Below are 16,877 nucleotides of genomic sequence, written 5' to 3' on the forward strand. Positions count from 1 at the left end.
TAGGACTACATGGGTCAGTTGAGTAGGACTATATGGGTCAGTTGAGTAGGACTATATGGGTCAGTTGCGTAGGACTACATGGGTCAGTTGAGTAGGACTATATGGGTCAGTTGCGTAGGACTACATGGGTCAGTTGAGTAGGACTACATGGGTCAGTTGAGTAGGACTATATGGGTCAGTTGCGTAGGACTACATGGGTCAGTTGAGTAGGACTATATGGGTCAGTTGAGTAGGACTATATGGGTCAGTTGCGTAGGACTACATGGGTCAGTTGCGTAGGACTACATGGGTCAGTTGAGTAGGACTATATGGGTCAGTTGCGTAGGACTATATGGTATATGGGTCAGTTGCGTAGGACTATATGGGTCAGTTGCGTAGGACTATATGGTATATGGGTCAGTTGCGTAGGACTACATGGGTCAGTTGCGTAGGACTACATGGGTCAGTTGCGTAGGACCATATGGGTCAGTTGCGTAGGACTACATGGGTCAGTTGTGTAGGACTACATGGGTCAGTTGCGTAGGACTACATGGGTCAGTTGAGTAGGACTACATGGGTCAGTTGCGTAGGACCATATGGGTCAGTTGCGTAGGACTACATGGGTCAGTTGCGTAGGACTGTATGGGTCAGTTGCGTAGGACTACATGGGTCAGTTGCGTAGGACTACATGGGTCAGTTGCGTAGGACTACATGGGTCAGTTGCGTAGGACTACATGGGTCAGTTGCGTAGGACTACATGGGTCAGTTGCGTAGGACTACATGGGTCAGTTGCGTAGGACTACATGGGTCAGTTGCGTAGGACTACATGGGTCAGTTGCGTAGGACTACATGGGTCAGTTGCGTAGGACTATATGGGTCAGTTGCGTAGGACTACATGGGTCAGTTGCGTAGGACTACATGGGTCAGTTGCGTAGGACTATATGGGTCAGTTGCGTAGGACTACATGGGTCAGTTGCGTAGGACCAAGAGACCAAGGTGGAGATACTCCCATATTGCTAATACTGGTCTAATAGTTTTAGGCATCTAAAATAGTTACAGGTCGGGAGCGGGGTTTGGGAATCGGGAGCAGGAGCGGGGTTTGGGAATCGGGAGCGGGGTTTGGGAATCGGGTTTGGGAATCGGGAGTAGAGTTTGGGAATCGGGAGTAGGCATGATGGTGGGAGTTTCTTTTTGCCTTTGTAGGCCATCATAACATACAGCCTCACTATACTGTCACCTTCTAACCAGAGGGAAGTGTGGAAACTGGACCCTCCAGCCCACCATTTTGGCTCCTTACTGTACATTCAGCCTCTTCAGCAGTCACACAGCCTCCTAGTCACACAGCCTCCACACAGGGACGTGTTATGGCCATTTTGTCACATTCAGTTACATTACAAATGGCCTCCCAGTTGCACACACACAGATAATTTGGAAGTACAGAGCCATTTGTGTGTCTTTACAATGAGCCTCTTCCCCATCAGTCTCATCACACACTATAGCCTGACCAGAGCAGAAGTGAAACTGAACTGGACGGTGAGCCATGTTGGCTCTATTCACTCAGCCAATTCATCAGTCTCATCACACGCTATAGCCTGACCACAGAGCAGAGGTGAAACTGAACTGGACGGTGAGCCATGTTGGCTCTATTCACTCAGCCAATTCATCAGTCTCATCACACACTATAGCCTGACCACAGAGTAGAGGTGAAACTGAACTGGACGGTGAGCCATGTTGGCTCTATTCACTCAGCCAATTCATCAGTCTCATCACACACTATAGCCTGACCACAGAGCAGAGGTGAAACTGAACTGGACGGTGAGCCATGTTGGCTCTATTCACTCAGCCAATTCATCAGTCTCATCACACACTATAGCCTGACCACAGAGCAGAGGTGAAACTGAACTGGACGGTGAGCCATGTTGGCTCTATTCACTCAGCCAATTCATCAGTCTCATCACACACTATAGCCTGACCACAGAGTAGAGGTGAAACTGAACTGGACGGTGAGCCATGTTGGCTCTATTCACTCAGCCAATTCATCAGTCTCATCACACACTATAGCCTGACCACAGAGTAGAGGTGAAACTGAACTGGACGGTGAGCCATGTTGGCTCTATTCACTCAGCCAATTCATGAGTCTCATCACACACTATAGCCTGACCACAGAGCAGAGGTGAAACTGAACTGGACGGTGAGCCATGTTGGCTCTATTCACTCAGCCAATTCATCAGTCTCATCACACACTATAGCCTGACCACAGAGCAGAGGTGAAACTGAACTGGACGGTGAGCCATGTTGGCTCTATTCACTCAGCCAATTCATCAGTCTCATCACACACTATAGCCTGACCACAGAGCAGAGGTGAAACTGAACTGGACGGTGAGCCATGTTGGCTCTATTCACTCAGCCAATTCATGAGTCTCATCACACACTATAGCCTGACCACAGAGCAGAGGTGAAACTGAACTGGACGGTGAGCCATGTTGGCTCTATTCACTCAGCCAATTCATCAGTCTCATCACACACTATAGCCTGACCACAGAGCAGAGGTGAAACTGAACTGGACGGTGAGCCATGTTGGCTCTATTCACTCAGCCAATTCATCAGTCTCATCACACACTATAGCCTGACCACAGAGTAGAGGTGAAACTGAACTGGACGGTGAGCCATGTTGGCTCTATTCACTCAGCCAATTCATGAGTCTCATCACACCAGGACAAACAGGAATTTGAAAAAGAATGACAATTAAAACAAATATATATATACAGATCATCAACATAGTTGTTTGGCTCATATAAATTGTTAGTTACTATGTAGTAGAGAGGGTACGTTTCATTCATGGAAACTCCTGGGGAGTCTTTCAGAAGGAAACAGTTGATCAAATGAATCTGTGTCCATATCAGTTTGAATGTGCCGTCCTACATTAGGTGTCCACTCTGTACGCGCCAGTTTTGAACTTTGACCCCAGCACGTCCTCTGTGTGTGTTCAAGGGAGATGTCCATCGGGGCAACAACAGTGGACAGTGGTTGGCCAGTCTCCCATCAGGGGGAGGAATCAGAGTGTTGTCGACAGGTCATAGGGTCAAATTTCGTTACGGCAGAAGGCGGAGAACGTTACACTGGGCAACAGTCAAAGACCACATTCTAACAGATTACACAGCAGCAGGCCAGGCTCACACATACATTTGTCTGTTGACCCACGGAGAGATTATATTGGTGCATTTAGTGTCAGTCAGCTCTCTCATTGGTTGATAGTGCTTGAAGGCAGCTCATTGGTGTATTCAGTGATGGTCCGCTCAACATTGGTCAAAGGCCGTCGTTGGAATACGGTTCACTCATTGGTCTGTCTGACAAGAGGCTTGTGTAATTAGTGGGTGGAGCCTGCAGTTCCAGATCACTCATTGGTCTGTCTGAGAACAGGCTTGTGTAATTAGTGGGTGGAGCCTGCAGTTCCAGATCACACATTGGTTTCCAGCCCCTGGAGGCGGTCCATCCTCTGCACGTTGCGCTCAATAGTGGCCTGGCACGTGATTGGTTCAGCACATTCTGACAGGAACCAACCCCTCTCGCCATCACGGAGTCGCTCGCCCTCATTCCAGCCTGAAAGAGAGACACACAGCACTCTATATTCCTTTATTTACCCTTCAGAAAATCACTTCACAGGGCTGCAGGGCCACAAGCCTGAAGGAAATTGTTTCCTGTTCAAAGCAGGAAGTGAGCACTAAGCTAGCTCTTAAATGGCGTCCGTTTGATGCACTATTCTGTCTGTTCTACAAAAAGCCCTTTTACATGAAAGAGATGGTTGTCATGGAGACACAAAGGTAAATTACCTTTGACCTAGAGTGTATGACTGCATCAACACGACACAGACACATCTCTTTCAATTACTTTCCAGGGAGAACAGAAACAAGGAGAAAAAAAACAAGTGAGAGACCAATAAGAGGAGGTGGAAAGAGGGACGACAGAGAGAGAGAGGCAGAGAGAGAGGGAGGCAGGCAGAGACAGAGAGGCAGGCAGGCAGAGAGAGAGAGGGAGGCAGAGAGAGAGGGAGGCAGAGAGAGAGAGGCAGGCAGGCAGAGAGAGAGAGGCAGGCAGGCAGAGAGAGAGAGGCAGAGAGAGAGAGAGAGAGAGAGAGAGAGGCAGGCAGGCAGAGAGAGGGAGGCAGGCAGAGAGAGAGAGAGAGAGAGAGAGAGGCAGAGAGGGAGGCAGGCAGAGAGAGAGAGGCAGGCAGAGAGAGAGGGAGGCAGGCAGAGAGAGAGAGAGAGGCAGGCAGAGAGAGAGAGGCAGGCAGAGAGAGGGAGGCAGGCAGAGAGAGGGAGGCAGGCAGAGAGAGGGAGGCAGGCAGGCAGAGAGAGAGAGGCAGGCAGGCAGAGAGAGGGAGGCAGGCAGAGAGAGAGAGAGAGAGAGAGAGGCAGAGAGGGAGGCAGGCAGAGAGAGAGAGGCAGGCAGAGAGAGAGAGGCAGGCAGAGAGAGAGAGAGAGGCAGGCAGAGAGAGAGAGGCAGGCAGAGAGAGGGAGGCAGGCAGAGAGAGGGAGGCAGGCAGGCAGAGAGAGAGAGGCAGGCAGGCAGAGAGAGAGAGGCAGGCAGGCAGAGAGAGAGAGGCAGGCAGGCAGAGAGAGAGAGGCAGGCAGAGAGAGAGGGAGGCAGGCAGAGAGAGAGAGGCAGGCAGGCAGAGAGAGAGAGGCAGGCAGGCAGAGAGAGAGAGGCAGGCAGAGAGAGGCAGGCAGAGAGAGAGAGGCAGGCAGGCAGAGAGAGAGAGGCAGGCAGAGAGAGGCAGGCAGAGAGAGAGGGAGGCAGACAGAGAGAGAGAGGCAGGCAGGCAGAGAGAGAGGCAGGCAGGCAGAGAGAGAGAGGCAGGCAGAGAGAGAGAGAGGCAGGCAGGGGGAGAACGAGACGCAGGCAGAGAGAGAGCGAGAGGCAGGCAGAGAGAGAGAGAGGCAGGCAGGGGGGAGAGAGAGGCAGGCAGAGAGAGAGAGGCAGGCAGGGGGAGAGAGAGAGGCAGGCAGAGAGAGAGAGGCAGGCAGGGGGAGAGAGAGAGGCAGGCAGAGAGAGAGAGGCAGGCAGGGGGGAGAGAGAGGCAGGGGAGAGAGAGAGGCAGGCAGGGGGAGAGAGAGAGGCAGGCAGAGAGAGAAAGGCAGGCAGGGGGGAGAGAGGCAGGCAGAGAGAGAGAGGCAGGCAGGCAGAGAGAGAGAGGCAGGCAGGCAGAGAGAGAGAGGCAGGCAGGCAGAGAGAGAGGCAGGCAGAGAGAGAGAGAGGCAGGCAGGGAGAGAGAGAGAGAGAGGCAGGCAGAGAGAGAGAGAGAGAGGCAGGTAGAGAGAGAGAGAGAGAGAGGCAGGTAGAGAGAGAGAGAGGCAGGCAGAGAGAGAGAGAGAGGCAGGCAGAGAGAGAGAGAGGCAGGCAGGGGAGAGAGAGGCAGGCAGGGGGAGAGAGAGGCAGGCAGGGGGAGAGAGAGGCAGGCAGGGGGAGAGAGAGAGGCAGGCAGGGGGAGAGAGAGGCAGGCAGGGGGAGAGAGAGAGGCAGGCAGAGGGGGAGAGAGAGGCAGGCAGAGAGAGAGAGAGGCAAGTAGAGAGAGAGAGAGAGGCAGGCAGAGAGAGAGAGAGAGAGAGAGAGAGAGAGAGAGAGAGAGAGAGAGAGAGAGAGAGAGGAGAGGAGAGGCAGGTAGAGAGAGAGGCAGAGAGAGAGAGGCAGAGAAAGAGACACAGAGAGAGAGAGAGAGAGAGACAGGCAGAGAGAGACGCAGACAGAGAGACAGGCAGAGAGAGACACAGACAGAGAGAGACACAGGCAGAGAGAGAGGCAGACAGAGAGAGACTGGCAGAGAGAGAGACAGACAGAGAGACAGACAGACAGACAGAGAGACAGACAGACAGAGAGACAGGCAGAGAGAGACAGGCAGACAGAGACGGAGACAGAGGGAGACAGAGGGAGGCAGAGAGAGAGGCAGAGAGAGACGCAGACAGAGGCAGGCAGAGAGAGACGCAGACAGAGAGAGACAGGCAGAGAGAGACGGAGACAGAGAGACAGGCAGAGAGAGACGCAGGCAGAGAGACAGGCAGAGAGAGACGCAGACAGAGAGACAGGCAGAGAGAGACGCAGACAGAGAGAGACAGGCAGAGAGAGAGAGATGCAGACAGAGAGAGGCAGAGACAGGCAGAGAGAGAGAGAGAGACGCAGACAGAGAGAGGCAGAGACAGACGAAGACAGAGAGACGCAGACAAAGGGAGGCAGAGGCAGAGAGAGACAGACAGAGGGAGGCAGAGAGAGACGGAGACAGAGTGAGGCAGACAGAGTGAGGCAGACAGAGAAAGGCAGACAGAGAAAGGCAGACAGAGAAAGGCAGACAGAGAGAGGCAGACAGAGAGAGGCAGAGAGAGAGACACAGAGAGAGACGCAGAGAGAGAGAGAGAGAGAGAGATGAGAGTAACAGTCATCAAATAAAATCTATTCTTAAAGCGCTTCTTACATCAGCTGATATCTCAAAGTGCTGTACAGAAACCCAGCCTAAAACCCCAAACAGCAAGCAATGCAGGTGTTGAAGCACGTGGCTAGGAAAAACTCCCAGTGTAACGTACCATCCTCCACAGTCTGTGACACCAGGACCACGTCAGCCACCTGCAGTGACAGCTCATCAGGCTGCTTGGCTGTGTACGTCCTCGTCACCACCACCTGCATGGCATCTGGGACAACACAAACACAACAGAGTTAAACTCTGGGACAACACCAACACAACACAGAGTTCAAATCTGGTACAACACCAACACAACACAGAGTTTACACTCTAACCCTGGTACAACACCAACACAACACAGAGATTACACTCTAACCCTGGTACAACACAAACACAACATAGAGTTAAACTCTGGGACAATACAGAGACAACACAGAGTTCAAATCTGGGACAACACAAACACAACACAGAGTTTACACTCTAACCCTAAAACAACACAAACACAACACAGAGTTAAACTCTGGTACAACACAAACACAACACAGAGTTAAACTCTGGGACAATACAGACACAACACAGAGTTTACACTTAACCCTGGTACAACACAACACAGAGTTAAACTCTAACTCTGGGACAATACAAAAATAACAGAGTTTACATTTGAAGTCTGGGACAACACAAACATAACACAGAGTTTAAACTCTAATCCTGGACAACACAGTTTACCCTTCAGTCCTGGCTTTTTATTAAGTAACAAACAAGTTGTAGAAGTCATAATAATAGTATTTGATCGTAGCAGTGATTTTTGTTTTGTTTATTAAGTTCAACAGAAAAGCCCTGAAAATGACTCATGTGTTTACTACCAAATGCACAAGAACTGAAGAACCATTCGAGCAGTTAAACAGGTTATACCTCCTAATGCTTTACTGCAGGCAAATTACAATCTGGACCCGAAAACCAGTTCACTGCTAAGTTTCAGTCTTCCTCACTAATTAAAGGGATAGTTCTGGATTTTTGGCAATTGCTAACTAGCGTTAGCAAAATGACTTGAAGTCTATGGGAACAGCTAGCATGCAATTGCTCCTGTAGACTTCCAGTCATTATGTTAACGATGGTTAGCATTGACTTGCAAAACTACCTATGACTTCCTTCATACTGGACGCAGAGACATACAAAAAAACTCCCACAGTATCCCTTTAAGGACTGATTTAGACAGAAAGGCAGCAGTACTCCAGACCTACAGCTTGGTTTTCAATCCCCTTGTCGTCTCCCTCAGACAGGGAGACAGTTCTACTGCTTCACCACTAGGTGGTGCTGTGGTACTACATTGTGAGTTCCACTGACAAGTCAAGTTTTTGTTTTTAGTTAACCTTTATTTAAACTCGGCAAGTAAGCTAAGAACACATTTTTATTTTCAGTGGCAGCCTACTGGGGAACAGTAGGTTAACTGCCTCGTTCAGGGGAACAGTGGGTTAAACTGCCTCGTTCAGGGGAACAGTGGGTTAAACTGCCTCGTTCAGGGGAACAGTGGGTTAAACTGCCTCGTTCAGGGGAACAGTGGGTTAAACTGCCTCGTTCAGGGGAACAGTGGGTTAAACTGCCTCGTTCAGGGGAACAGTGGGTTAAACTGCCTCGTTCAGGGGAACAGTGGGTTAAACTGCCTCGTTCAGGGGAACAGTGGGTTAAACTGCCTCGTTCAGGGGAACAGTGGGTTAACCTGCCTCGTTCAGGGGAACAGTGGGTTAACTGCCTCGTTCAGGGGAACAGTGGGTTAACTGCCTCGTTCAGGGGAACAGTGGGTTAACTGCCTCGTTCAGGGGAACAGTGGGTTAACTGCCTCGTTCAGGGAACAGTGGGTTAACTGCCTCGTTCAGGGAACAGTGGGTTAACTGCCTCGTTCAGGGGAACAGTGGGTTAACTGCCTCGTTCAGGGGAACAGTGGGTTAACTGCCTCGTTCAGGGGAACAGTGGGTTAACTGCCTCGTTCAGGGGAACAGTGGGTTAACTGCCTCGTTCAGGGGAACAGTGGGTTAACTGCCTCGTTCAGGGGAACAGTGGGTTAACTGCCTCGTTCAGGGGAACAGTGGGTTAACTGCCTCGTTCAGGGGAACAGTGGGTTAACTGCCTCGTTCAGGGGAACAGTGGGTTAACTGCCTCGTTCAGGGGAACAGTGGGTTAACTGCCTCGTTCAGGGGAACAGTGGGTTAACTGCCTCGTTCAGGGGAACAGTGGGTTAACTGCCTCGTTCAGGGGAACAGTGGGTTAACTGCCTCGTTCAGGGGAACAGTGGGTTAACTGCCTCGTTCAGGGGAACAGTGGGTTAACTGCCTCGTTCAGGGGAACAGTGGGTTAACTGCCTCGTTCAGGGGAACAGTGGGTTAACTGCCTCGTTCAGGGGAACAGTGGGTTAACTGCCTTGTTCAGGGGAACAGTGGGTTAACTGCCTTGTTCAGGGGAACAGTGGGTTAACTGCCTTGTTCAGGGGAACAGTGGGTTATCTGCCTTGTTCAGGGGGCAGAACGACGTATTTGTACCTTGCCAGCTCAGGGATTCGATCTACCAACCTTTTGGTTACTAGGGCAACGCGCCAACAACTAGGCTACCTGCTGCCCCAAGTACGATAGTACTGTCTGAATGTAGGTGTGTGTGTGTGTGTGGTGAACTCACTTGTCCGGTCTTGGTTCTTCTCGTCGTTGCTGCTCTGGCCCAGAGCAGTGATCCAGCGAGCTCGCTCATTCCTGTTGAACAGACATCATTTTACAACACTTTTCAATACTTTCTGTCTTACTTATTAGTGAGTCATTTGTCATGTTCCGTGTGGCCAGGAATAAAAAAACACAATTTAATTTCAGTTTTACTTTCCTTTTTTCACCATAGCTGATACTGTCAACACAGGGGCCTGTTTCAACTCACAACAATCTCACAGTATCACACACAACAACAATCTCACAGTATCACAGACAACAACAACCTCACAGCATCACACACATAACAACCTCACAGCATCACACACATAACAACCTCACAGCATCACACACATAACAACCTCACAGCATCACACACATAACAACCTCACAGCATCACAAAAGCACATTACATCAGACTAATACACTGATTAAGGAGCTGACCTTTTTCTCCCTCCTCTCCTAACAACCTCCCCCATCCGTCTCCTCCTCTCCCCCCGTCCGTCTCCTCTCCCCCATAACGTCCGTCACTAATCTTCTCTCCCTCCCCCAGCCCGTCTCCTCCTCTCCCCATCTCCCCTCTCCCCCTCCCGTCTCCTCCTCTCCCCATTCTCCCCTCTCCCCTGCCCGTCTCCTCCTCTCCCCCTCTCTCCCCCGCCCGTCTCTCCTCCTCCCCCTCTCCCCTCTCCCCCGTCCGTCTCCTCCCTCCCTCTCCCTCTCCTCCTCCCCCCTCCAGTCTCCTCCTCCTCTCCCCTCTCCCCTCCCCCTCTCCCGTCTCCTCCTCTCCCCTCTCCCCCTCCTCTCCCTCTCCCTCCCCTCCTCCCCATCTCCCCTCTTCCCCCTCCTCTCCCCTCTCCCCTCTCCCCTCTCTCCCCCTCTCCTCCTCCTCTCCCCTCTCCTCCTCCTCTCTCCCTCCTCTCCCCTCTCCCGTCTACTCCTCTCCCCATCTCCCCCTCCTCTCCCCTCTCCCGTCTACTCCTCTCCCCCTCTCCTCTCCCCTCTCCCCCTCCTCTCCCCATCTCCCCCTCCTCTCCCCTCTACTCCTCCCCATCTCCCCCTCCTCTCCCTCTCCCGTCTCCCCCTCCTCTCCCCCTCCTCTCCCGCCTCCAGTCTCCTCCTCTCCCGTCTCCTCCTCTCCCCATCTCCCCCTCCTCTCCCCTCTCCCCTCTCTCCTCTCCTCCCCATCTCCCCCCGCTTAGGTCTTTTGTTTCTGATTCAATCGACTTAAAATAAGAGGCCCGACCAACAGTCAGTCAGTCACAACACACACTAGACTACAGATGTATAAGTCCATACAGGGAGAAATGTGCATGTTCTGTCATCCTGTGAGCTCTCATCCCCCCAGTGCTCATCCCTGAGAGGGAGAACAGAGGTTTTTTGATTCAGTTGAACAGGGACAGAGGCTAATTCACGGGAAAGGAACAGAGCATCTCTGGTGAATGGAAGGAGGGGCACAGGTCAGGTTTCACCAGGTAACTCTACCTGCCAACTCGCCTGCCCACACCAAAGGAGAGAGGAAGATTTAGAGAAAGAGAGGGGGTGGTCAGAGAAAAGGAGAGAGGAAGATTTAGAGAAAGAGAGAGGGGGTGGTCAGAGAAAAGGAGAGAGGAAGATTTAGAGAAAGAGAGGGGGGTGGTCAGAGAAAAGGAGAGAGGAAGATTTAGAGAAAGAGAGAGGGGGTGGTCAGAGAAAAGGAGAGAGGAAGATTTAGAGAAAGAGAGAGGGGTGGTCAGAGAAAAGGAGAGAGGAAGATTTAGAGAAAGAGAGAGGGGGTGGTCAGAGAAAAGGAGAGAGGAAGATTTAGAGAAAGAGAGAGGGGGTGGTCAGAGAAAAGGAGAGAAATAAACAAACAGGTAGTGATTTATAGGGGACTGAACTAGATTGACGGATAGAGAGAGAAAAAGAAAGCCTGGGTCGAAAGAGAATGAAAACAGCGAGAGGGAGAGGGGATAGAGGGGGTGGCAGTCTGTCTCACCCCCACCGTGGACAGCCAGCCAGGACCCGTCTCACCCCCCACCGTGGACAGCCAGGAAGATTTCACCCCCACCGTGGACAGCCAGCCAGGAGAGAAATAAACCCCCAGGTAGGACAGCCAGCCAGGACCTGTCTCACCCCCACCTTGGACAGCCAGCCAGGAATGTCTCACCCCCACCGTGGACAGCCAGCCAGGAGTCTGTCTCACCCCCACCGTGGACAGCCAGCCAGGACCTGTCTCACCCCCCACCTTGGACAGCCAGCCAGGACCTGTCTCACCCCCACCGTGGAGCCAGCCAGGACCTGTCTCACCCCCACCGTGGACAGCCAGCCAGGACCTGTCTCACCCCCACCGTGGACAGCCAGCCAGGACCTGTCTCACCCCCACCGTGGACAGCCAGCCAGGACCTGTCTCACCCCCCACCGTGGACAGCCAGGACCAGTCTCACCCCCACCGTGGACAGCCAGCCAGGACCGGTCTCACCCCCCACCGTGGACAGCCAGCCAGGACCTGTCTCACCCCCCACCGTGGACAGCCAGCCAGGACCTGTCTCACCCCCACCGTGGACAGCCAGCCAGGACCTGTCTCACCCCCCACCGTGGACAGCCAGCCAGGACCTGTCTCACCCCCCACCGTGGACAGCCAGCCAGGACCTGTCTCACCCCCACCGTGGACAGACAGCCAGGACCTGTCTCACCCCCCACCGTGGACCCCCAGGACCTGTCTCACCCCCACTGTGGACAGCCAGCCAGGACCTGTCTCACCCCCACCGTGGACAGCCAGCCAGGACCTGTCTCACCCCCCATCGTGGACAGCCAGGACCTGTCTCACCCCCCACCGTGGACAGCCAGCCAGGACATGTCTCACCCGCACCGTGGACAGCCAGGACCTGTCTCACCCCCCACCGTGGACAGCCAGCCAGGACATGTCTCACCCGCACCGTGGACAGCCAGGACCTGTCTCACCCCCCACCGTGGACAGCCAGCCAGGACCTGTCTCACCCCCCACCGTGGATAGCCAGGACTGAGTAACTGAGTAACACAGGTCATATATCACACTGCTGGGGGAAAATACACAGGGTTGGTTCCCTGGTCCTCAGGTAAACCTGTACTGAGTAACACAGGTCATATATCACACTGCTGGGGGAAAATACACAGGGTTGGTTCCCTGGTCCTCAGGTAAACCTGTACTGAGTAACACAGGTCATATATCACACTGCTGGGGGAAAATACACAGGGTTGGTTCCCTGGTCCTCAGGTAGACCTGTACTGAGTAACACAGGTCATATATCACACTGCTGGGGGAAAATACACAGGGTTGGTTCCCTGGTCCTCAGGTAAACCTGTACTGAGTAACACAGGTCATATATCACACTGCTGGGAGAAAATACACAGGTTTCTCAGCGTGACTGAATGTTTGTGCGGCTGTCTGAGTCTAACGGAGATGTGGGAATGACATCTGTTCATTGCTGGCCTTGGCAGTTGGAAGGACGGACGGACGGACGGACTGACACACACACACACACACACGGTTCCCAAGATAAAACATGCCAGCTGAGGTATCAGGACTATCAAAATACACACCCTCATTCATATATTAGTAAAGGAGCCAATACACACACATTACACACACAATACACACCCTCATTCATAAAGGAGCCAATACACACACATTCCTGTTGGAACACACAGCCGCAAACAGGCATCATGTGTGCACCGCGATTTAATGGTTATGTGTGGAATGGATGGCACATACCGACAGGTCTCTGGTTAAAACAACCATAAAGCTCTCTCTGTCTCTCTCTGTGTGTGTGTGTGTGTGTGTCTGTGTGTGTAGCAGGAGATTCCTTACTTCTTTCATACCTCTTCACCTCTCATTCACCCTAGGAGTTAATACAATATCAGACTGTTCAAGGCTACATGTCTAAATGTGTCATCACTATATGAAAACACCACGAGACGAGAATTACAACTATTGTGAGATGTTTCACATTGAGACAGAAACTAAATGGAGAAGTGTGTGGAAAGTTGTTATGAATGTATTGAGACTGACCTGAGATCAGTAGAGAGACCGGAGAGGACTGACCTGAGTTCAGTAGAGAGACCGGAGAGGACTGACCTGAGTTCAGTAGAGAGACCGGAGAGGACTGACCTGAGTTCAGTAGAGAGACCGGAGAGGACTGACCTGAGATCAGTAGAGAGACCGGAGAGGACTGACCTGAGTTCAGTAGAGAGACCGGAGAGGACTGACCTGAGTTCAGTAGAGAGACCGGAGAGGACTGACCTGAGTTCAGTAGAGAGACCGGAGAGGACTGACCTGAGATCAGTAGAGAGACCGGAGAGGACTGACCTGAGATCAGTAGAGAGACCGGAGAGGACTGACCTGAGTTCAGTAGAGAGACCGGAGAGGACTGACCTGAGTTCAGTAGAGAGACCGGAGAGGACTGACCTGAGATCAGTAGAGACTGGAGAGGACTGACCTGAGATCAGTAGAGACTGGAGAGGACTGACCTGAGATCAGTAGAGACTGGAGAGGACTGACCTGAGATCAGTAGAGAGACTGGAGAGGACTGACCTGCGTTCAGCAGAGACTGGAGAGGACTGACCTGAGATCAGTAGAGAGACTGGAGAGGACTGACCTGAGATCAGTAGAGAGACTGGAGAGGACTGACCTGAGATCAGTAGAGAGACTGGAGAGGACTGACCTGATAATTCAAAACTCCTAACATTCAGACAACATACTGCTCTACCTCTAGCCCAGACCAGGGCAGGCTATGGAACTGCCTCTAGCCCAGACCAGGGCTGGCCAGGGAACTGCCTCTAGCCCAGACCAGGGCTGGCAAGGGAACTGCCTCTAGCCCAGACCAGGGCTGGCTAGGGAACTACCTCTAGCCCAGACCAGGGAACTACCTCTAGCCCAGAACAGGGCTGGCCAGGGAACTACCTCTAGTCCAGACCAAGGCTGGCCAGGGAACTACCTCTAGCCCAGGCCAGGGAACTACCTCTAGCCCAGACCACGGCTGGCCAGGGAACTACCTCTAGCCCAGACCAGGGCTGGCCAGGGAACTACCTCTAGCCCAAGCCAAGGAACTACCTCTAGCCCAGACCAGGGCTGGCCAGGGAACTACCTCTAGCCCAGACCAGGGCTGGCCAGGGAACTACCTCTAGCCCAGACCAGGGCTGGCCAGGGAACTACCTCTAGCCCAGACAAGGGCTGGCCAGGGAACTACCTCTAGCCCAGACCAGAGCTGGGCAGGGAACTACCTCTAGCCCAAGCCAAGGAACTACCTCTAGCCCAGACCAGGGCTGGCCAGGGAACTACCTCTAGCCCAGACAAGGGCTGGCCAGGGAACTACCTCTAGCCCAGACCAGGGCTGGCAAGGGAACTGCCTCTAACCCAGACCAGGGCTGGCCAGGGAACTGCCTCTAACCCAGACCAGGGCTGGCCAGGGAACTACCTCTAGCCCAGACAAGGGCTGGCTAGGGAACTACCTCTAGCCCAGACAAGGGCTGGCTAGGGAACTACCTCTAGCCCAGACCAGGGAACTACCTCTAGCCCAGAACAGGGCTGGCCAGGGAACTACCTCTAGCCCAGACCAAGGCTGGCCAGGGAACTACCTCTAGCCCAGGCCAGGGAACTACCTCTAGCCCAGACCACGGCTGGCCAGGGAACTACCTCTAGCCCAGACCAGGGCTGGCCAGGGAACTGCCTCTAGCCCAGACCAGGGCTATCAAGGGAACTGCCTCTAGCCCAGACCAGGGCTGGCCAGGGAACTGCCTCTAACCCAGACCAGGGCTGGCCAGGGAACTACCTCTAGCCCAAGCCAAGGAACTACCTCTAGCCCAGACCAAGGCTGGCCAGGGAACTACCTCTAGCCCAGACCAGGGCTGGCCAGGGAACTACCTCTAGCCCAAGCCAAGGAACTACCTCTAGCCTAGACCAGGGCTGGCCAGGGAACTACCTCTAGACCAGACAAGGGAACTACCTCTAGCCCAGACCAGGGAACTACCTCTAGCCCAGACCAGGGAACTACCTCTAGCCCAGACCAGGGAACTACCTCTAGCCCAGACCAGGGAACTACCTCTAGCCCAGACCAGGGAACTACCTCTAGCCCAGACCAGGGAACTACCTCTAGCCCAGACCAAGGCTGGCCAGGGAACTACCTCTAGCCCAGAACAGGGCTGGCCAGGGAACTACCTCTAGCCCAGACCAAGGCTGGCCAGGGAACTACTTCTAGCCCAGGCCAGGGAACTACCTCTAGCCCAGACCAAGGCTGGCCAGGGAACTACCTCTAGCCCAGACCAGAGCTGGCCAGGGAACTACCTCTAGCCCAGACCAGAGCTGGCCAGGGAACTACCTCTAGCCCAGACCAGGGCTGGCCAGGGAACTACCTCTAGCCCAGACCAGGGCTGGCCAGGGAACTACCTCTAGCCCAGACAAGGGCTGGCCAGGGAACTACCTCTAGCCCAGACCAGGGCTGGCCAGGGAACTACCTCTAGCCCCAGGGCTGGCCAGGGAACTACCTCTAGCCCAGACCAGGGCTGCCCAGACCAGGGAACTACCTCTAGCCCAGACCAGGGGAACTACCTCTAGCCCAGACCAGGCTGGCCAGGGAACTACCTCTAGCCCAGACCAGGGCTGGCCAGGGAACTACCTCTAGCCCAGACCAGGGCTGGCCAGGGAACTACTTCTAGCCCAGGCCAGGGAACTACCTCTATCCCAGACCAAGGCTGGCCAGGGAACTACCTCTAGCCCAGACCAGGGCTGGCCAGGGAACTACCTCTAGCCCAGACCAGGGCTGGCCAGGGAACTACCTCTAGCCCAGACCAGGGCTGGCCAGGGAACTACCTCTAGCCCAGACCAGGGCTGGCCAGGGAACTACCTCTAGCCCAGACCAGGGCTGGCCAGGGAACTACCTCTAGCCCAGACCAGGGCTGGCCAGGGAACTACCTCTAGCCCAGACCAGGGCTGGCCAGGGAACTACCTCTAGCCCAGACCAGGGCTGGCCAGGAACTACCTCTAGCCCAGACCAGGGCTGGCCAGGGAACTACCTCTAGCCCAGACCAGGGCTGGCCAGGGAACTACCTCTAGCCCAGACCAGGGCTGGCCAGGGAACTGCCTCTAACCCAGACCAGGGCTGGCCAGGGAACTACCTCTAGCCCAGACCAGGGCTGGCCAGGGAACTACCTCTAGCCCAGACCAGGGCTGGCCAGGGAACTACCTCTAGCCCAGACCAGGGCTGGCCAGGGAACTACCTCTAGCCAGACCAGGGCTGGCTAGGGACTACTAGCCCAGACAAGGGCTGGCTAGCCCAGGCCAGGGAACTACCTCTATCCCAGACCAAGGCTGGCCAGGGAACTACCTCTAGCCCAGACCAAGGCTGGCCAGGGAACTACCTCTAGCCCAGGCCAGGGAACTACCTCTAGCCCAGACCACGGCTGGCCAGGGAACTACCTCTAGCCCAGACCAGGGCTGGCCAGGGAACTGCCTCTAGCCCAGACCAGGGCTGGCCAGGGAACTGCCTCTAACCCAGACCAGGGCTGGCCAGGGAACTGCCTCTAACCCAGACCAGGGCTGGCCAGGGAACTACCTCTAGCCCAGACCAGGGCTGGCTAGGGAACTACCTCTAGCCCAGACCAGGGAACTACCTCTAGCCCAGAACAGGGCTGGCCAGGGAACTACCTCTAGCCCAGACCAAGGCTGGCAAGGGAACTACCTCTACCCAGACCAGGGCTGGCCAGGAGAACTGACCACCTCTAGCCCAGACCAGGGCTGGCCAGGGAACTACCTC

At 54.1% G+C, this 16,877-nt stretch overlaps 1 protein-coding gene across 1 annotated transcript in view; it reads right to left on the minus strand.

Annotated features, from left to right (window-relative positions):
• Positions 1-808: 808 nt before the first annotated feature.
• Positions 809-16,877, minus strand: part of LOC115125118 (rho guanine nucleotide exchange factor 26-like) — a 130,255-nt gene continuing 114,186 nt past the window's right edge. Inside the window, 3 exon segments of the mRNA XM_065000579.1 lie at positions 809-3,579; positions 6,552-6,656; positions 9,095-9,165. Coding sequence (XP_064856651.1) covers positions 3,437-3,579; positions 6,552-6,656; positions 9,095-9,165 — 319 coding nt within the window. The 3' untranslated portion in view covers positions 809-3,436.

Source organism: Oncorhynchus nerka, linkage group LG14 (genome assembly GCF_034236695.1).
Source record: "Oncorhynchus nerka isolate Pitt River linkage group LG14, Oner_Uvic_2.0, whole genome shotgun sequence".
In the NCBI taxonomy this organism is placed as follows: Eukaryota; Metazoa; Chordata; class Actinopteri; order Salmoniformes; family Salmonidae; genus Oncorhynchus; species Oncorhynchus nerka.